This window comes from Aethina tumida, chromosome 6, assembly GCF_024364675.1.
Source record: "Aethina tumida isolate Nest 87 chromosome 6, icAetTumi1.1, whole genome shotgun sequence".
NCBI classification, from domain to species: Eukaryota; Metazoa; Arthropoda; class Insecta; order Coleoptera; family Nitidulidae; genus Aethina; species Aethina tumida.
The window spans coordinates 11,099,342-11,120,566 of NC_065440.1; the positions used below are offsets into that span (position 1 = coordinate 11,099,342).

Here is a 21,225-nt window from a genome sequence, read left to right on the forward strand (position 1 = left end):
AGATAAGTTAACATTAATTTAAACAATAATATTAATTTATTAATATGGAGACAATATGTTGTATTAAAAAATTAAATATTCTAGTTAATAAAATAAAACTAATATTAAAATTTGTATTTAGTAAACAATATTAAGAAAGCTCAACTTAAAAGGTAAGTTAACATATCACTAATAACAATTAATTTTTGTAACCCTCATCACTAAACATAAAATTAAATAATGAAAATTAACCTAAAATATGTTATATAAATATTTTTGTTGAAAAAAAATAATTAACAAAAATGAATTAAAAAAATAAATTAAAGTAATAAAACTAGTACAATAAAATTAATAACAATTAACTTTAACAATTTAAATTGAATAAATTTAACAGCAAAATTTAAACAATAATATTGTTGTAAATTTTCTAGATAAAGATATCTATTAAAAATATAAACTTATTTCATTGCAAACAGTCTTAGATAGTTTTATTTTAGCACCTTTAGGTTAAAAATAATAAAATGTTAATAAGTAATAGAGGTAAAGGTGAGCTAACATTTAAAAATACTAATCACAATTACTTGTAGCAATTATCTAACAGTAAATTTAACACAAAGTAGAAATAAGGTGTATAAAAATGCTAATTTTGGTAATATTTTGAAAACTTGTTAAATTATGACAAAATTAAGAATAATACAATATTAATAAATTATAAGAAAGCTTAACTTAAAAGGTACGTTCACATACATTTAAAATCAATAATAATAATTAATTTTTGTATCATTCAGTACTACTTTTGTATAAAAACAGTATGACCAAAACTCTTAAATTAAAAAAAAAAATGCAATAATAATAAGACATAATAAAGATAAGTTAACATACATTTAAATAATAGTATTAATTAAATAATATTGAGAAAAAATGTTATATAATAAATTTAATTTTCTGGTTGATTAAAAGTAATTAATAAAAAATTATTAAAAAACTTGTTAAGTGACAAAACTACTATATCAACAATTTAGTATGTGTGCACAAGTGCACTTTAATTATGTTGTTGAACGTTTCTGAGTAATTAGAGAATCTACTTAAATATACTCTAGAAAAAGTTTCGGACATGTTTAAATTTTTTGTACAAAAAATTATCTTTTATTTATTCTTTGAATCAATGCTAAGTTATTCAAAACACAATAATTTGTTTTGAAAACTTGTTAGGTTCTGTATAAACAAAGTGACAGAACTTGTTAAAGTGTTACAAAATGAAGAATAATAGAAGATACAACTAAACTTAATAATGAGATCTAACAACAAATTTAAACAATACTGTTATTGTGAGTTTTCTGGATTACAAAAAAATAACAAACATATAAACTTGTTTAATTATAAAAAATCCTAGATAATTTAATTTCTACTTTTTTAAGTCAATTTATAATATTTTAAAAATGTATTAGTTTAATAAAAATACATTATTAATAAATTATAATTATTATAACTTAAATAATGTAAGCTGACATTTAAAAACACAATAAACAATTACTTACAGCAATTATCTAACTGTAAATACAATATAAAAGTTGTATAAAAATGCAATTTGTGGTAATATTTTGAAAATTTAACAAATTGAAACTTGAAAGGTAAGTTAACATGCACTTAAACTCACTAATAACAATTAATTTTTGTATCACTCTGTTCTAACAATAAAATTGAGTAATATTGTGAAAGCTGTTAGTTCGTATAAAAGAAATGTGAAAAAAGCTACTAAAATAAGAAAAATAAAATAATATTAAGACACAATAATTTGAGTAAATGGTATTTAAAATAAATAATTATTATAATAGTAATAGCAATAATATATATTATAAAACAAAATAAATCCTTAAAATCACTAATAACAGTATTACAATAATAATTCAATATTAGTAAGAAATTTAACTTAAAATATATTTATTAATTATTTTGGATGGATATAAATAACTAATAATAAATAAACTAACTTAGCTTGTGTAAAAAGGAACTGACAAACTTGTTAAATAATTAAAAATAATAAAATATTAAGTTATAATAACAATAAAATTAATCATAAATTTTTATGTACTAACATTAGAAAAATAAGTTACATAAAATGCAATTTTCTAGAAAAATTTTACAAATTTGTAAATTTGTGTAAATATAAATATACTAAATGTTATAGTAAAATATAAAAAAATTAAAAATAATACAATTTGAATAAGTTGAGAAGTAAATTAACGTTCATTAAAATGACTAAAAACAATTACTTACTATAATACTTAATAATAACAATAAAATTAAACAAATATTCAATTTTCTGGTTGTATTAAAAAAAACTATATTGTAAAAATATAATTTTTTTTCACTTTGTAGTAGTTTCGAAAGCTTATTAGTTTGTATAAAAATTATTGTTATTATTATTACAAAATTAAAATCAATAAAATATTAATTCATTTAAAATCAGTCACAAATTTTGCTCAGTTGTTACAAAAGTGAAAATAATATAAGATTAATAAGTAACAACAAAAAGTAAATCATATGAATCTAAAAATACTAATAAAAATTAATTATGGTAAAAATCAATACTAATACTAAAATTAGACAATAATTTATATGTATTAAAAGATAAGCAACATTAATTTAAAAAACTAATAAAAAATAATTATTGTATATCAATACTAATAGTAAAAATAAACAATACTATTATGATTGGAAAGAAGTAACTTATTCAAATCTATTAACAAAAGTAAATTTGTTCAGTTGCAGGAAATGTAAAAATAAAAATTTAAACTTAAAATTATTATTCCGAATTTACCGTTGCAAATTATATAATTAATGGCAATTTTTAGGTGGATATTCGAAATGGTGTGTGTATGTGTTACTGACAGAAATGTATGGCAAATTATATTAATATACACTTACCTAGAAGTCACGGCTATTTTGTTTTCTAAAATACAAAATACATTTTTGTTATATTGACAATTTTTTGACAAGTGATACGTCATTTTTGTTGTAATAATGTACCAATATCTAAAATACCAAATGATTGTCATTCCAGATTGATATGAGATTTAAACAAATAAGATTTCTTATCCTAAATATTATAGTTTATACCATTATTTACATAAAAATATTCTTTTGTTGTAATAATACTCAGAATTTAAATAAAATAAATATTCAAATTTATAAAAATGCATTATTATGATTATTTTTATAATTTGAATATTTAAAGATTAATTATAATTGATATAAACCACATTTTTTAATATTTGAACTTATATATTTGCATAGAAAATATTTTATATATTGTTTTAATATTAAATAAAAAATATATATTTAATTTTAATTCAATTTAAATAAAATTTAAAATATATATTTATTATAATTATATTATTTTGTGGGACTTATATTTTGATTATATTTCAAAGCCTCATTTAAATTTGAATTAATTAATTCAAAATGTACAAATAAGTAAAAAAGTACGAAAATTATTGTAATTATAAGACAACAAACTTGTAAATTGTAAATTATTCAAATTTATCGATATTTTATTATAATATTGATATTTTGCAGTGGCAATATATTTATATCACTTAAAATTTTAATATTGTAAATTTTTAGATATGAAAACCTCGTTTTATTATAATTATTCCGTATTTTTAGATTTTATGTTGATGGAAATATCTGTGAAGTTGAATGTTATTTTTTGATGTATATTTTGTTTTTAAACAGTTTTATTTTAAATTAATTAATTCAAAATGCATAAACAATTTAAAAAAGAATACATTCTAGAAAAAAAATTAATATAACCAACCTGTAGACCGCAAAAACGTTTTTCTGCTTAATCCCTTATATTTGCTAGAAACTAGCAAAAATTTACTCACGAAAAATACTAATCAAAACTGATGCCTGATTGAATAACCATAAAAATTCAAAGATGAAGCCGCAACTTCATCACAATCTTGACAACTGTGACAACTTGCAATAAAACAACACAACAATATCACATTTAATATTTCAACAATTAATAAATTAATTCTGCATTTTGCGCACCTTCATTATGCAACCCAGATTACAAGCCGAGTCAGCCGGACTAAACGTCAAACGGCGCAAAATAAACAACCAGACATGAACCTCCCGGACTCGGACTCGGAAGACGAACTGCCCCCCGGCTGGGAGGAACGGGTGACCTGCGACGGCAGCGTCTTCTACGCCAACCACCTGACGAAGGCGACGCAATGGACCCATCCCCGGACCGGCAAGAAGAAACGCGTCTCCGGCGACCTGCCCTTCGGCTGGGAACGGTGCATCGACAAGAACACGGGCAAAGTAATCTACGTGGACCACGAGAACCGCCGGACCACTTACACGGATCCGCGGCTCGCGTTCGCCGTCGAGGAGAAGGAGCACGTCAACGATTTCAGGCAGAGGTTCGACGCCTCCAGCACTGCATTGCAGGTGTTGCACGGTAGGGATTTGAATGGGAAATTGGCCGTTATTACGGGGGCGAACGCCGGCATCGGCTTCGAGACGGCACGCTCGTTGGCCCGGCATGGGTGCACCGTTGTTATGGCCTGCAGGAACTTGGTGGCAGCCGAAGAGGCAATCAATCAGGTAAATATTAATTCACGTACTTCAGTACGTGATAAATTTTAATAATAATACATTTGCTAGATTAGGGAGGATAAACAACAAGCTGGAGAAAATTGTGTGGCAATCCACTTGGACCTAACTCTCTTGGCATCTGTGGTTCAATTCTCAAACATAATCAAAAGCAAATATGACAAAATTGACATGCTCATACTAAATGCCGGAGTATTCGGTCTTCCATACACTAAAACTCCTGATGGCTTTGAAACAACCTTCCAGGTCAACCATTTGTCTCATTTTTACTTGAGTCTTTTGCTCAGACCTCTTTTAGTAACTGGAAGTAGGGTTGTGGTTGTTTCTTCCGAATCACACCGGTAAATATCAATTTCAAATGCATTATTCTTTAATATTAATATTGTGTTGTCTTTTAGGTATGCAAATCTAACTGTCGACAACATGTCTCCTTTAACTCTATCCCCAGACATGGCAAGTAGATATTGGGACATGATGGCCTACCAAAACTCCAAACTGTGCAACATCCTGTTCGCCAGAATGCTAGCCAAAAAACTACAGCGTGATGGCATCTCTGTATTCAGCCTCCATCCTGGCAACATGGTATCCTCAAAGCTGGCCCGCAACTGGTGGATTTATCGACTCTTATTCGCTCTAGTCCGGCCTTTTACTAAGTCGCTACAACAGGCAGCCAGCACAACAGTCTACTGCGCCACCGGATTGGAATTGGCAGGAGTAACGGGGGATTATTTTAATAATTGTTGCAGGTGTCAAGAGAGTGCGGCGGCCAGAGATGATCAGCTAGCCGCCGCCCTTTGGGACACCAGTCTGGATATGGTGCAAAACGTTCTGGGGAACAACGCCCCCGGTCTGGAGCCATTGTAATGTTAGATATTAAGATTCCGTGTCCGTTTGTAACAGTTTAAACGAATTCACGCCAAAAATAAATGTATTAAATGTCGATAGATTAGTTATTGAAGGGTGTGGGTTGATTCGGAATTATTGTAAGTAATTTCGGATGATCACTCACTATTAAACTTGTGGAACAAACTTATATATGGATAAAAACACCAATTTTTTATATAAATATGCAGGAATTAGTGTAAACAGTCAATAAACACTTTTGGATTGCACCCTTTTATCAATGACACTCATTCCTGTGTATTAATTTTTAATTCCGGTACAAAGACTTATATTTTAGGAGAAAAATACATATGATAATTTTAATTGTTTTGGCAACCAACGAAAGTGATTATTTTGTAAAATGGATATTTATATTATGTATATTTTTTGTATAAAACTTTTGTTATATTGATAAATGTAATATTAAATGAACATTCAATAAAACGAATTATTCTATGTTATTTACGATTTTTATTTCATTAAATTGTTAAGTTTCCTGGTTCTGGAAGTTTTGTAATCACGAAATGTATTAAATATTATTATATTTATTTAATAAAATAGATTTAATGGTCCAATTTAAGGAAAAACTTGTCAAAACTATTGATTAACTATAAAAATTATTTTATATTTTATTTATTTACGATAACTTTAAGACTACATAATGTTTTATACTGTATAAAATGCTAAATTTTAATATTATTATATTTGTTACACATAAGAGAGGATAAAGTACAAGCTGAAGAAAATTGTATCTCAATACACTTAAATCTAACTTTCTTGGTGTCTGTAATGACCTTCTAGGTGAACCCTTTGCCTCATTTTTACTAAATTCTTTTGCTCAGACCTCTTTTAGTAACTGAAATTAGGGTTGTGGTTGTTTCTTCCGAATCACACCGGTAAATATCAATTTCATATGCATTATTCTTTAATGTTATGTTAATATTATGTAATGATTATTTTGTAAAGTAGATGTTTATTTTATGAATATTTTTTGTATAATACTTTTGTTATAATGATAAATGTAGTAATACATACAATAAACATTCAATAAAACGACTTATTCTATATTATTTGAAAATTTTAAGTTTATTATATTTATTTACCATAATAGAGTTCCTGATACAATTCGTTCAAAATCTGTTCTAGTCCTGACAGATTTTTAAATGTACAAATACACAGAATAAAATTTATTTTTGATTTATATTTATTTATATTTTGTTTATATAACATAATTAAGTCTTAAAATTAGTAAACAAACCACAAAAACATTCAAAATTACTCTGGCATATTTGAACTATTGTGACACATTTAAGCTACTATTTAATCATAATTTATAATGATTTCTGTAAATTAACCCATTTAATACAGTCTGAAAACTAAAAGTCTATGAAATAATTAATAATAATCTAAACAATTAGAAAGTTTAAAACCATTTAACACAAATTCAACACAAAACATGACAGTTCTCAACCTAACCTAAAAATGTAAATAAACAGAAATGAAATCCCGAATATCTCCATCGGATTTCCTAAGAAAAAACTGGCTGCTGGTCGGAATACTATTTTGCATCATCCTCGCCGCAATTTACCCCCATTTGGGCTCAAAAGAAGGTTGTAATCTAACTTAAACCCAACACTCATCAAAACGTTCAATGTTTCAGGCCCATTACGAACCGAATACACGGTAAAATACGGAGCCGTTTTCATAATATTCCTAATCAGCGGACTGAGCATCAAAACCGACAGCATTTTAAAAACATTCCGGCATTACAAACTCCACCTGTTCATACAATGTTTCACCTTCATTTTCGTGCCGTATTTCACGCAGAACTTCATCAAACTGTTAAATCTGTTCGGCATCAATGTCTGGATACTTAAGGGGTACCCTCAAATCAATACCATCCGCCACAAAATTAAGATGTAACATTTCAGACTGATAACGGTTGCGTGCATGCCACCACCAGTTTCAAGCGCTGTGATACTTACAAGGGCGGCCCAAGGCAACGAAACTGCCTCAATTTTCAACTCAATAATAGGCAGTTTCATGGGAGTTTTGCTCACACCTCTGCATTTATTGAATCAAGTAAGGTTTTGGTACAACTTACCAATGCACAGCGTTGTCAGTATAAACAAGTTAAACTCCACAAAATTGTATTTGTGGTTAAACTAATATCAATATAGTAATTTTTGAGTATTTGAGTTTTACTTACATAATTTATTTTAGTTGGGTTCGACTACAATCATTCCAATAGGCAGTACAATAGTACAGCTGACTAGTACAGTATTGTTGCCTCTAGTTTTGGGGCAATTTGTTATAAGTGTGACTGGATTTAGGGGGCAAAAATACAGATTAAACACTATAAGTCAGTTTGCTTTACTTTTTGTGATCTATACCACGTTTTGTGACACTTTTACAACACCAGAAGCTGGGTTATCTGCTTTAGATGTTATCATTACTATACTTTCAGGTTTAATTTATAATATACTTTTAATTGAGTTGTACTGATGAGCTTTTTTTAGTGTTTATACTACAGATTGTTTTAATGATTTTAAGCTTCAAATTGTCAGCTTTATTGAACAAAGACTTTAGTCCACAGGACAAAATTGCTATTGTATTTTGTTCAACCCATAAGTCACTTACTTTAGGTATAATTTATTTACGTTATTAATGCAGGATATTGTTTTTTTGTGGTTGTAGGCATTCCAATTTTAAGGATAATGTTCCACGGATATTCCCACTTGAGTCAAATAAGTTTGCCCTTATTAGTATACCATCCAACCCAGATAATCCTGGGTGGTTTAATAGTGCCCCAGCTAAAAGACTGGGTACATTCCCAAAGGAGATACAAAGCCTTAGTATAAAAATATAAATATATAATAAATAAATTGTTATTTAAAGTATCGTATTTTTATTGTCACCTGTCAGTGGGACAAAGTCGTCTTAGAATAATACCAAAGGTTAAATATATACGATTACAAATCTTTTATAATACCGAAAATTTACGAATTTAAAGAACTCCTAAAGTAAATATAAATAAATAATTGTTGGCTTAAGAATTAGATTCAACGTATATTCCCATTACAGTGAAATAAAATTGGCCTTATTAGTATTCCATGTAACCCTGATATATCTGGATGATTTATTTGTACCCCAGTTAAAAAACTAAAGAAAATAAAGTTTCAATGTAAAAATCTAGTTGTAAAATAAATTGTTATTTTAAAAAAGTCAGTTTCATTGTTTCATTGGCATGTGTCAATAACTGAAAATCTCTCGTACATAACTCCTCCTCATAAATCATCACAAAAATGTCCCTATTTTGGTCGCGTAAACTCCTAAACCCCATCAGCAAATTCTCCACAATCACCAGCACCACGTGCAATGCGGAAGGCACGCAAAACGCCAAAACTCCACAACTGCCCAAAATTTTGACTCCCAACCTGACGGAGGAGGAATGTACGAAACTGGCCATGTCGCCAAAAGAGCCCCAAATCTCGAAACACAAGCACTTGTCGGAGTGCCAGCTGACGGGCGCCTTGTACCCGAAAAAGGACCTCTTCTGGAAACCGGAGACCGAACAATCGAGCTTCGACGTACTGCTCGAGGGGCCGACGAATTTCTGGAGACGGATCGGCGGAATGGACGAAGTACCGCAAACGGTAACGAGTCCGTCGCCGTGTCGCATCAACGGGGCCCGGATTCCCGTGATCATGGAGAAGGGGACTGCTCACTACGTCGATTTGCCCGCCTTCAATCCGGGCGACAAGCTTCAGGTAATAATTTTTAAGGTAAGAAGGGGTGGAGGTTGAATTAATGCTAATTACAGCTGGGGAAGAGGGAGTGTCCCTCCAAGCCGCCGGGTAAGGATAGAGCACCCAAGAGAGACCCAGACTACATTCCGGACAACTGTCGCGAGGGCTACTTCGACCCGGACTATTTCGAGCCACAGCCGGCACCCACCAGCGATAAGAAGTACAAAGTGAGGGACAAGCGCTACTTCGAACCGCATGAAGTCCCAAAGGACAGGACGGTAGAACGCGGTTCCAAAAAGGGAGCCGGTTGGAGAAGGAAACCCAACTACGATCATCAGCCCTGCGGACCCGTGACCAAAACTTGGGATTCCGATTGGAGGAAGAAAAAATAAGAATCCAATCAGTTTATTTTTTAATTAACCAATAAAAACATTCGATTGAACAACTTTGTTTGCTTGGTGTTAAGAAAAAAAAAAAAAAATAAATAAAATGTAAATAAATGAACGGGTCGTCAAGGTAAATCTGTTGGTTGTCAACCGACGACTGTCATAGTCATAAAATTTCAGTAACATCACCGACCGCACATAATGTTCCTCCGCTTGAACAAGGCCAATATTCCCAGTCATTTCTATCGACTGTCGAATCTGCACCAGTCTTCACCCAACTTTCGACCGGGGAGAAGAACGGCGGACCAGGAGCGTGACCACGCGGATCGGAAACGCAGTCTCGCCGAAGTTGCGCTCGAGGAAAGGAAGTTGAGACTTCTGCAAAACCTACACGACTTGGAGGACCGAGGAAGGGAGGTCGAAAATCTCACCCACCAAACCGAGGTAAGTTGTATTTTATTGTGTTCGAAGGGGGCCCCCCCCATTTCTGACAACCGTGGTTGTTTAAGGTGTGGTGGAGGGAGAAGTACATAATGAAGAACATAGCGGCGGTGCAGAGGAAATGGCCGAAGAAAAAGAACAAGAAAGCAGAGGACATTAGGCAGCGCAAGAAGTATCAGTTCGACCATGGTGAGGGCTTCATGCTGGTAGAAAATTTGCGGGAGCTCATCGAAAGGAAGAAATCTTATTGACAAACATTTACGCATTAATAAATGAAACATAATATTTACATTTGTGTTTTTATTTTGACTTAAATTATGTATGACGTTTTCAAGGATGACATTTTCCATTGTTTTTAGATTTAACATATTTATACTGCTTTTTCTGTAACCAATTCTAATAACGAATCATTTAGAATAATTAAATGTCAACGTGACATTGGAAGGTAAGTTAAGAGATTTTTCACATTGAGATTGTCAAATTGTTTAAATAATAAAAATAAAATATCAGTTTGCCTTTGAAGAATTTTTTATTCAAATGTGAATTAATAGATTGACATGACAACAAAAATGTTGATTTAGTAATTAAATTTATTATAACTATGACTACATACAGTTGTTATAAATACAATTTTAAAAAGAGAGACATTCTAAAGAATAACAATTGAATGATTTGTTAATATTTAATTTAATTATGTTAAAATTGGGAAGTACTAATAATAACTCCTTATAGGATGGTCTTTGTCAAAAATGAACTTTCCAGCGTCAAAATCGATGGCTCTAAAAACATTTTCGTCAGATTTTCAAAATTTTACAAAAAAATAAACTATTGGATGTATGTATAGAATATGGTATAGCTATTTTATTTACTATTTTATGTAAAATCTAAAAATCCAAAAATATACATGCATTGGGATTCGAATGTGAATATCTTCTAAATGATTGGCGTAATTGATTAAACACAGGAGGCCTTTTTTGTAGAGCATTTAATTTCCTACAAAAATATATGTTGGGAATTTTATAATATTTACTGATTCGCGAGTTATATATACATTAAAAATAAACTACAAAAAATTATTTCAAACCTTAAAATTGGCAAATTATAGGGTGTAAGTAATAAAGAATTTAAAGAATATTTTAACGAAGGTGCTACAGCCTTAAAAATCTAAAAAGAAATACAGAAAATGCTTATATGAAAAATATTAGAATAGTCAAAGTATCTTATCAGTTATTCTCTATATGAATGATATACAAAATCATCATCTTTTTAAAATAAATAATTTATAAAAATTATAAACAAAAACAAAAATTGAAAAACTCAATTTAAAGAATTAAAATTGGAGTAAAGTATACTTAAGTGTAAAAAATATTCTTATAAAGAAACTAGAGTCATATATACAAAAAATGTCATAAGAAAAATATTCGAATATTTAAAGTATTTTAGCAAATATTTTCCTTAAAAGGAATATTCAAATTGAAATAAGAATTTATGGAATATTTTTATGAAAATGCTACAAAATTCTGAAAAATAAAAATAGAAAACTGTGATAGAAAAAAATATAAGAATACTTAAAGTATCTTATCAGTTATTCTCTATATGAAGGATATACAAATCATTACTTTTTAAAATAAATAATTCTTAAAAATTATAAACAAAAACAAAAATTGAAAAACTCAATTTAAAGAGTTAAAATTGGAAAGTGTATAAAGTATACTTAAGTGTAAAGACTATTCTTATAAAGAAACTAGAGTCATATATACAAAAAGTGTCATAAGAAAAATATTCGAATATTTAAAGTATTTTAGCAAATATTTTCCTTAAAAGGAATATTCAAATTGATATAAGAATTTAACGAATATTTTTATGAAAGTGCTACAAAATTCTGAAAAATAAAAATAGAAAACTGTCATAGAAAAAAATGTATGAATACTTAAAGTATCTTATCAGTTATTGTCTATCAGAAGGATATACAAAATCATAACTTTTTAAAATAAATAATTTTTAAAAATTATAAACAAAAACAAAAATTGAAAAACTCCTCCGGCCCGTCCATGTCCAACTGCTGCTGGACGGGGTCCTGGTACTGGTACTTCAGAGCGGGAAGGCAGAACTGAAACCGAAATGGCTAAATTTAATAAGGGTTGACGGCAAGGTGGTGTGAAAAATCTTAGAATATACACTACAAAAAATTGTGAAAAACCATTTAAAATCTTAAAATTGGCAAATTATGGGGTGTAAGTTATAAAAAATTTAAAAAATATTTTTAAGAAGGTGCTACTACCCTAAATATCTAAAAAGAAATACAGAAAATTCTCATAGGAAAATATTTGAATACTCAAAGTATCTTATCAATTATTTTCTATATGAAGGATATACAAAATCAGGACTTTATAAAATAAACAATTTATAAAAATTATAAATACACAAAAACAAAAATTGAAAAACTCAATTTAAAGAGTTAAAATTGGAAAATCTATAAGTAAAACTGTCTTAAGAACAATATTAAAATATTTTAAGTATTTTAGCAAATACTTTCCATAAAAGAAATATTCAAAATTATTCGTTTTCCAAATGAAAAAATATCTATAAACATTAAAAATAAATTACAAAAAATTGTGAAAAACTGTTTAAAACCTTAAAATTGACAAATTATAGGGTGTAAGTAATAAAGAGTTTAAAGAATATTTTTAAGAAAGTGGTACTACCCTAAATATCTAAAAAGAAATGCAGAAAACTCTCATAAGAAAATATTAGAATACTCAAAGTATCTTATTAATTATTTTCTATATGAAGGATATGCAAAATCATAACTTTTTAAAATAAACAATTTATAAAAATTATAAATACACATAAACAAAAATTCAAAAATAACTCAATTTAATGAGTTAAAATGAAAATCTATAAGTATAATAAAAAAACTAGAGCCATAAATTAAAAAAAAAAAAATAAATATAAAGAAAACTGTCATAAGGACATTATAGAATACTCAAAGTATCTTATCAGTTATTCTCTATATGAAGGATATACAAAATCATTACTTTTTAAAATAAATAATTTATAAAAATTATAAACAAAAACAAAAATTGAAAAACTCAATTTAAAGAGTTAAAATTAGAAAGTATATAAAGTATATTTAAGTGTAAAGAATATTTTTATAAAGAAACTAGATCCATATATACAAAGTGTCATAAGAAAAATATTCGAATATTTAAAGTAGTTTAGCAAATATTCAAATTGAAATAAGAATTTAACGAATATTTTTATGAAAGTGCTACAAAATTCTGAAAAATAAAAATAGAAAACTCTCATAGAAAAAAATATAAGAATACTTAAAGTATCTTATCAGTTATTATGTATAAGAAGGATATACAAAATCATTATTTTTTAAAATAAATAATTCTTAAAAATTATAAACAAAAACAAAAATTGAAAAACTCAATTTAAAGAGTTAAAATTGGAAAGTGTATAAAGTATACTTAAGTGTAAAGACTATTCTTATAAAGAAACTAGAGTCATATATACAAAAAGTGTCATAAGAAAAATATTCGAATATTTAAAGTATTTTAGCAAATATTTTCCTTAAAAGGAATATTCAAATCGATATAAGAATTTAACGAATATTTTTATGAAAGTGCTACAAAATTCTGAAAAATAAAAATAGAAAACTCTCATAGAAAAAAATATAAGAATACTTAAAGTATCTTATCAGTTATTCTCTATAAGAAGGATATACAAAATCATTATTCTTTAAAATAAATAATTCTTAGAAATTATAAACAAAAACAAAAATTGAAAAACTCAATTTAAAGAGTTAAAATTGGAAAGTGTATAAAGTATATTTAACGAATATTTTTATGAAAGTGCTACAAAATTCTGAAAAATAAAAATAGAAAACTCTCATAGAAAAAAATATAAGAATACTTAAAGTATCTTATCAGTTATTCTCTATAAGAAGGATATACAAAATCATTATTCTTTAAAATAAATAATTCTTAGAAATTATAAACAAAAACAAAAATTGAAAAACTCAATTTAAAGAGTTAAAATTGGAAAGTGTATAAAGTATATTTAAGTGTAAAGAATATTCTTATAAAGTAACTAGAGTCACATATACAAAAAGTGTCATGAGAAAAATATTTGAATATTTAAAGTATTTTAGCAAATATTTTCCTTAAAAGGAATATTCAAATTGATATAAGAATTTAACGAATATTTTTATGAAAGTGCTACAAAATTCTGAAAAATAAAAATAGAAAACTGTCATAAAAAAAAATGTAAGAATACTTAAAGTATCTTATCAGTTATTCTCTATCAGAAGGATATACAAAATCATAACTTTTTAAAATAAATAATTTTTAAAAATTATAAACAAAAACAAAAATTGAAAAACTTCTCCGGCCCGTCCATGTCCAACTGCTGCTGGACAAGGTCCTGGTACTGGTACTTCAGAGCGGGAAGGCAGAACTGAAACCGAAATGGCTAAATTTAATAAGGGTTGACGGCAAGGTGGTGTGAAAAATCTTAGAATATACACTACAAAAAATTGTGAAAAACTATTTAAAATCTTAAAATTGGCAAATTATGGGGTGTAAGTAAAAATTTAAAAAATATTTTTAAGAAGGTGCTACTACCCTAAATATCTAAAAAGAAATACAGAAAATTCTCATAGGAAAATATTTGAATACTCAAAGTATCTTATCAATTATTTTCTATATGAAGGATATACAAAATCAGGACTTTATAAAATAAACAATTTATAAAAATTATAAATACACAAAAACAAAAATTGAAAAACTCAATTTAAAGAGTTAAAATTGGAAAATCTATAAGTATAATAAACAGACTAGAGCCATAAATTAAAAAAAAATAATTATAAAAAAAACTGTCTTAAGAACAATATTAAAATATTTTAAGTATTTTAGCAAATACTTTCCATAAAAGAAATATTCAAAATTATTCGTTTTCCAAATGAAAAAATATCTATAAACATTAAAAATAAATTACAAAAAATTGTGAAAAACTGTTTAAAACCTTAAAATTGACAAATTATAGGGTGTAAGTAATAAAGAGTTTAAAGAATATTTTTAAGAAAGTGGTACTACCCTAAATATCTAAAAAGAAATGCAGAAAACTCTCATAAGAAAATATTAGAATACTCAAAGTATCTTATTAATTATTTTCTATATGAAGGATATGCAAAATCATAACTTTTTAAAATAAACAATTTATAAAAATTATAAATACACATAAACAAAAATTCAAAAATAACTCAATTTAATGAGTTAAAATGAAAATCTATAAGTATAATAAAAAAACTAGAGCCATAAATTAAAAAAAAAATAAATATAAAGAAAACTGTCATAAGAACATTATAGAATACTCAAAGTATCTTATCAGTTATTCTCTATATGAAGGATATACAAAATCATTACTTTTTAAAATAAATAATTTATAAAAATTATAAACAAAAACAAAAATTGAAAAACTCAATTTAAAGAGTTAAAATTAGAAAGTATATAAAGTATATTTAAGTGTAAAGAATATTCTTATAAAGAAAATAGATCCATATATACAAAGTGTCATAAGAAAAATATTCGAATATTTAAAGTAGTTTAGCAAATATTCAAATTGAAATAAGAATTTAACGAATATTTTTATGAAAGTGCTACAAAATTCTGAAAAATAAAAATAGAAAACTCTCATAGAAAAAAATATAAGAATACTTAAAGTATCTTATCAGTTATTATCTATAAGAAGGATATACAAAATCATTATTTTTTAAAATAAATAATTCTTAAAAATTATAAACAAAAACAAAAATTGAAAAACTCAATTTAAAGAGTTAAAATTGGAAAGTGTATAAAGTATACTTAAGTGTAAAGACTATTCTTATAAAGAAACTAGAGTCATATATACAGAAAGTGTCATAAGAAAAATATTCGAATATTTAAAGTATTTTAGCAAATATTTTCCTTAAAAGGAATATTCAAATTGATATAAGAATTTAACGAATATTTTTATGAAAGTGCTACAAAATTCTGAAAAATAAAAATAGAAAACTCTCATAGAAAAAAATATAAGAATACTTAAAGTATCTTATCAATTATTTTCTACAGAAAGCATAGACAAAATAATTTTTGAAATGTAATCTAGAAAATGTATCGATTTTAAAGATTTATGGCTATTATTTGACTTAAATTTATTTTGAACAATATTTAATTTCAGGTTTTGTCGGTACCATTTCTTAATATAATTAATATTTATTAAAATATTTTACATTTTTTTATTATTTTGTTTCATTTATATGTTTAATATTAAAATGAAATAAATGAGTGAAACATATTTTCTATGACTATTTATTTTTTAAGTATTTTATATTTTCTATAAATTTGTTTTTATATATATTTTATAAAGCATATTAATTGTGTCTTTACTATGGAAGTTTTAATTTGTCACAATACCTGATATTGACTCAAACAGAACATAGCAACTAAAAATGACATTTTGCTATGGAAACCATACATAAGTATTTAATAGTACCAATCTGATTCAACATAACATATTCTAAAATACAAATCGAAAAGCGTTTCATATATTTGAATGTTGAGACATCATGCACCACAAAGACAGCAAGTTACCATTATTCTATCGTCCTTAATGCTCCTCTCAAGATTCAGACGGATGAAACGTTTTTCGATCTGTATATCTAAATCTTAATTTTAATATTTTCTGTGTTGAGGTATTTGATTATTTTTATATTTTATACTTGTTTATATATTATTAAGTGCAATTTTATTTGTACTTTTAAATTTTTAATAAAAATTATAAAACAAAGTTGCATTTTAATTGAGTTTTATTATCCCAAACAGAGATTCTACATATATTCAAAATATTTTCCTAGCGGTCATAATAGGGCTTCTTGAGGGGTCGTCTTTGATACTTCCTCCTGTTGCCATGCTCATCATATCTTGGATGGTACCTTTTGTTGTAAGGCGCTTTCCTTGTCTTGCAGGGGGGATGGGTGCACGGATAGTAAAAGCAGTTGGGATTTTGGCATTTACCTGTGAAACAACGAAAACTTAATCCATGAAAAATCCGGGGACCAACCCCAACGCAAAACTCACCCGCAGTCCCTGGTTCACCGTCACGCTCGTCTTTGGCAAGCACCTAGAGGGGGGAAAAGCAATCAGTTTAATTCCTTTTGTAGAAGGGGTCGCGCAGAGGTCTCTCGTTCCTGTACTTGGGCTTTTTCATTTTTTTTTTAGGACAACATTTACTTTTCGGGCAGCATTTGCCGTCTTTGTGTTTGTTGCAACCTTCCTGTTTCACGCACTCGACCTGCAACCAGGGGAAGATGAACTTTTGCCCGGGAAAAATGACCCAAAAAAGTCATCTTCCCCGTTCCGCCCGAACCAATTATAGTTACCTGTTGCCTTTCCTCCGGTCCGTCCATGTCCAACTGCTGCTGGACGGGGTCCTGGTACTGGTACCTCAGAGCGGGGAGGCAGAACTGAAACCGAAATGGCATAATTTAATAAGGGTTGACGGCAAGGTGGTGTGCAACTAATTAATCACCTGAACCGCTTTCTTCAAGCCTCAACATCCTGCAAACAGAAAATCGGTTAGTGTTGGATGTTCGGCCAAAGAAAACGGTGCAGACTTACTTAAATTACTAAACTAGAAAACTCAATTATGAATGGGGCATTTTATAAGTTTGGGGGGGGGACGTAATTAAATTTTGCCCTTGGGCCATTTGTCGTCCGATGGGAAATGGCACGAGTCGTAATCGACGGGTTCGGGGACGTACACCCTCCATCTGTTTACTTTCCTGGCCCTCCGTTTCGGACAACAAGGGTTGACCGCGTTGTTAGGGTCGACCTGCAAAAAAATCATCCCTGTCACTTTGTGCCGTCGCTTTTGACCTTGCGACCGCATTCCGGACAAGTTTTCGACGGTTTGGGCTTGCGTTTCGGACAGCAAGGGTTTACCACCGCGTTCGGCTGCAAAAAAATCCTCGTTTTGTGCCGGACACATTCAACAACAACAACAACAACAACGAATGGGTTAAGACGCATTCAAAGTGTCAACGAATGACAACAACAAGTGTGACTTACACTTAGGTTTTACCAGTCGGCTTGCGGGTTATAGGGCCCGTTTCCGGGCAAGTCGACAGTTTCGGGACATTGGCCCCTGGATTTGGGCTGTTTGCCCTTGATCTGAGGCGGCCAGCCCTTGTGCACCTTCTTCCTGACCATGCCCCTGTTGCCCTGGTTCATTCTTTCCTTGGTCTTGGGATTTCTGGAGGGTGGATCCTGGTCCCTCTGACAAGGACCTTTGGCCAGCTCCATGCCGATGATGTCGTCGTCATGGAGGCCGGAGGCCTTCTTCTTGTTCTTTTGCCTGTTTATCCAGCACTCCTTCCTGCGTCTCTCCTCGCACGACTCCGGACATTTGATCGGACAGATGGGATGCGGATAGCTGTGCGGCTCCGGGTAGACCTTCGGACGCATTTTAGGCTTCTTGCACGGACACGGCGGCTTCGTGCTCGGCTGGAAGAAAAATATTTCTCGGTGAGTCATTTACAGTAACTACCTAACCGGTGCAACCAAGAAATATTTTCCTTCGCAACCGCAAAGTTTGTTTGGTTTGAGATTTTGTTTTGGGTCGTTGGGGGTGACGCGCTAGGAACATATTTCTTTCCAGTTGTACGGGCGTGCTAGTGTTTCCTTTTGAATTCGTCGTTGCACTGCCATCTCTGTTCGTCGGCGCTCTTGGGACGTTTCGGTCCCCTGTTCCTCGGCTTGCGTCTGAGCCGTGTGCTGCGGAAGTTGCTGTTTTCCGGGTCGCGGAACGGGCTCTTGTCGACGATTTTGTACGGGTATTTGGGACACTCGTCAAGGCACGGGTCATTCGGGTCGTCACACTTGTTGCAGTCGAGCAACATGCCCTGCAAAAAAATATTTCTTGGTCGGACACTCCGGAACGGACTATTTAGAAACTAGTGTCTGGGGCACCAAGAAATATTTTTTCACCCACTCAACAAACTAACTAACTAGAGTCTTGGGACGCCACGAGGCTAAACGACAAAAATGGGTTCTTGGCGCCCACGATAAAACGTTCAAGCTACTCACGTTCTTGCTGTAGTCCACCTTGGGGCATTTCTTCTTCCTGGGCGGGCACGGCGGGTGCGGACTGCTCATTTCCAACGCGTCCAAGATCGGCGCCAGACGCATGGTCTCGTTGATGGGCAACGGGGCGGCGGAGCAACGTCCACAGCCCGGCGGACAGTCCTTGACGGGCTTGTTGCGTCTGCCCTTGCCGCAGTGGGGCGGCCTCCTTTCTACGCCCCTCCTCTTCCTCTTGTGCTCGAGATCGGCTTCGCGTGGGTCGTACTCGAACTGAAACCGCACAATTTACGCAACTGCCAAAGGAGACGGTCACCTCAAGTTACGGCTTCGTAGGTCTGCGGGTCGTCCTCCCTCACTGCGTCGTGGTCGTTGCGTTTCTTGTGCAAGAAGATGTCGTCGCGGCCCAGGAGATGTGGGTTGCGCTTGTAGTACCACATGCGCACGATCTCGCTCCAGTCCATGGCCTTTTTCTTGTTGGTGCGTAGCGAGTCCTCGCAATCCTTCTTCTTCTGCTCCTCCTTCTGGCGTTCGCGCAGCTTGCGTTGCTTCTCGCAGATGCTGGGCGGCCTCTCGCAGGGTTTCTTCTTGATGAGGAATATCGACTGCAAACTCTTGCTATCGCCCTGTTGGTTAAAACGTGGGGTTGGGTATGGGTTATCAGGGGTCTGGGAACTAAGTAATTACGTATTGTGGTTGCTGAAGCTGTTGGGTAGCTTCCACTTTCTGGTGGAAACCGCGGTTCTTCGGTTTGAAGTTGGGGCAATAGCGCCACGGACATTGCACGCACTCAGACGGATTCTCCGCCAATTCCTCGACGCAAGCTTCGCTGTATGCGGGATAGGGAGCCTCACGCTTAGTACATTTTAATTTCTGTGAATGAAATCGATGAATTAACAACGTTAAGTTGGTCGTAAGTCGCTTTAAGTAACCTTCTTGGGTTCGCATTTGGGGCATGAGCATCCCTTGAGGTAAAACTTGGGACATTTGTTCATTTTCGGACATGACGGCTGTTTGCAACCAGGCTTCCTGCTTGCGTAAGTTCTTATTTGACCCTCACTGAGAATGTGACTGTATAAAAAAAAATCATAAATAAAAGCTGAAATTAATAAATAACTAATGATTAAACCTGGGAAGAGACTTCTCAGCAGAGAACTCCGGTGCAGTGGCAACAGCTTGGGGGAAGTTGCCCTCGGAGTGGAAGTTTCTAGACAACGTCTCCGTTGTAGTGGCCCAAAGGCGTTGTCCCTGTTGGATTGTAATTAATAGTTAATGGTTTCATTAAATTGTTTTCATTTAACTTACATTTTGTATTAAGTTACGAGGAATTTTGTGGAGCTGAAGTGCCATTCTTATGAGATGAATGATGTTTGGATTCTCATAAGTTGTACATTGCTATGACGAACGAAGTAAAATTTATTTTGGGTGACTTGATGAATTTATCGAGTTATTCAATTTTTTTAGCTGACGTGATTTGCGTTTGAAATAATTCATTTTACGTTATTCGACGATGGAGTTTCGATTTTACAATTCTAATATCTTGGTGTAACTACAAGATACATATTAAAAATATTATAAATGAAATATTTAAAAGGTATTAATTAATAACACTCATTTAAAAAAAATCGTAATTTGTAGTAATTTTAGACACAACAATAGATATATCAAAAATATAGAATAAAATATTTATATAATTGAAGTTCTTCCATTAATTAACTTACACCTATAATTAATTGCTTATTAGTATCCATATGTTTAAAAATTAATCAGTAATCAATTGAAATAACACATAAATTTGTTAAAATTGTGTCTAATGTACCTTATTTTTATTAAAAACAAAGAAATTTTTCAATTTTTTTATCAACAAAACATTTAAATCACGTCCTCATAAAATCATATATAATCTATGGTATATAAATGTCAAAAGTAGAATCCCTGTATATAAAAAAATATACAATAAATATATGATGTCCAAATATTGTTGTAAAAATATTATTAATATAATATGTATAACAATTTATTTAAAAAATATAT

General features: G+C 30.6%; 5 protein-coding genes across 14 annotated transcripts in view; 3 read left to right on the forward strand and 2 right to left on the reverse strand.

Moving 5' to 3' along the window:
* The window catches only part of LOC109604438 (neurofilament heavy polypeptide), a 64,254-nt gene extending 60,333 nt beyond the window's left edge, over positions 1–3,921 (reverse strand). The window contains exons 1-2 of the mRNA XM_049969191.1: positions 3,800–3,921; positions 2,908–2,932 (exon numbers count right to left, since the gene is read on the reverse strand). The gene's annotated coding sequence lies outside the window, so the exon portion shown is untranslated. The remainder of the gene's footprint in view (positions 1–2,907; positions 2,933–3,799) is intronic.
* A 130-nt stretch (positions 3,922–4,051) lies between these two features.
* On the forward strand, positions 4,052–5,951 carry LOC109604440 (WW domain-containing oxidoreductase). Its single transcript, XM_020020965.2, has 3 exons — positions 4,052–4,599; positions 4,660–4,949; positions 5,007–5,951. Exons 1-3 carry the CDS (start codon positions 4,114–4,116, stop codon positions 5,470–5,472), a joined length of 1,242 nt encoding a protein of 413 aa, XP_019876524.1. The 5' UTR covers positions 4,052–4,113; the 3' UTR covers positions 5,473–5,951.
* An 894-nt stretch (positions 5,952–6,845) lies between these two features.
* LOC109604441 (sodium/bile acid cotransporter 7-B) lies at positions 6,846–8,388 on the forward strand. Its single transcript, XM_020020966.2, has 6 exons — positions 6,846–7,100; positions 7,151–7,370; positions 7,422–7,572; positions 7,714–7,957; positions 8,010–8,135; positions 8,188–8,388. The coding sequence occupies exons 1-6, from the start codon at positions 6,989–6,991 to the stop codon at positions 8,349–8,351; spliced, it is 1,017 nt and encodes a 338-aa protein (XP_019876525.1). The 5' UTR covers positions 6,846–6,988; the 3' UTR covers positions 8,352–8,388.
* A 330-nt stretch (positions 8,389–8,718) lies between these two features.
* Positions 8,719–10,355, forward strand: LOC109604444 (uncharacterized). The gene is made up of 3 exons (XM_020020968.2): positions 8,719–9,260; positions 9,314–10,069; positions 10,135–10,355. Exons 1-2 carry the CDS (start codon positions 8,796–8,798, stop codon positions 9,629–9,631), a joined length of 783 nt encoding a protein of 260 aa, XP_019876527.2. The 5' UTR covers positions 8,719–8,795; the 3' UTR covers positions 9,632–10,069; positions 10,135–10,355.
* A 1,747-nt stretch (positions 10,356–12,102) lies between these two features.
* LOC109604449 (uncharacterized) lies at positions 12,103–20,653 on the reverse strand. 10 transcript variants are annotated; one of them, XM_020020977.2, is made up of 9 exons: positions 20,497–20,652; positions 20,321–20,439; positions 20,124–20,262; positions 19,879–20,064; positions 19,518–19,817; positions 19,198–19,464; positions 17,493–17,576; positions 17,191–17,233; positions 16,902–17,127 (listed from the first exon to the last, which is right to left on the reverse strand). In XM_020020977.2, exons 1-9 carry the CDS (start codon positions 20,539–20,541, stop codon positions 16,964–16,966), a joined length of 1,347 nt encoding a protein of 448 aa, XP_019876536.2. In that variant the 5' UTR covers positions 20,542–20,652; the 3' UTR covers positions 16,902–16,963. The 10 variants fall into 10 exon arrangements, 7 of the variants coding, with proteins under 7 accessions (XP_019876534.2, XP_049825195.1, XP_019876536.2 ...); XR_002191886.2 differs by having other exon boundaries at positions 16,948–17,127; positions 17,191–17,404; XR_007548477.1 differs by lacking the exon at positions 16,902–17,127 and adding an exon at positions 18,181–18,615 and having other exon boundaries at positions 17,189–17,233; positions 20,497–20,653.
* Positions 20,654–21,225: the final 572 nt, after the last annotated feature.

Bases quoted from the DNA above. Each gene is read 5' to 3' on its own strand.
- LOC109604440 (XM_020020965.2), top strand. From the start codon at position 4,114: ATGAACCTCCCGGACTCGGACTCGGAAGACGAACTGCCCCCCGGCTGG. The intron at 4,600-4,659 runs GTAAATATTAAT...TACATTTGCTAG, and splicing joins CCGAAGAGGCAATCAATCAG to ATTAGGGAGGATAAACAACA. The intron at 4,950-5,006 runs GTAAATATCAAT...GTTGTCTTTTAG, and splicing joins GTTTCTTCCGAATCACACCG to GTATGCAAATCTAACTGTCG.
- LOC109604441 (XM_020020966.2), top strand. From the start codon at position 6,989: ATGAAATCCCGAATATCTCCATCGGATTTCCTAAGAAAAAACTGGCTG. The intron at 7,573-7,713 runs GTAAGGTTTTGG...AATTTATTTTAG, and splicing joins CTCTGCATTTATTGAATCAA to TTGGGTTCGACTACAATCAT. The intron at 8,136-8,187 runs GTATAATTTATT...TTGTGGTTGTAG, and splicing joins CCATAAGTCACTTACTTTAG to GCATTCCAATTTTAAGGATA.
- LOC109604444 (XM_020020968.2), top strand. From the start codon at position 8,796: ATGTCCCTATTTTGGTCGCGTAAACTCCTAAACCCCATCAGCAAATTC. The intron at 9,261-9,313 runs GTAATAATTTTT...TGCTAATTACAG, and splicing joins ATCCGGGCGACAAGCTTCAG to CTGGGGAAGAGGGAGTGTCC.
- LOC109604449 (XM_020020975.2), bottom strand. From the start codon at position 20,541: ATGGCACTTCAGCTCCACAAAATTCCTCGTAACTTAATACAAAAT. The intron at 19,818-19,878 runs GTAATTACTTAG...TTTAACCAACAG, and splicing joins AGCTTCAGCAACCACAATAC to GGCGATAGCAAGAGTTTGCA. The intron at 19,465-19,517 runs GTAACTTGAGGT...GTGCGGTTTCAG, and splicing joins ACCCGCAGACCTACGAAGCC to TTCGAGTACGACCCACGCGA.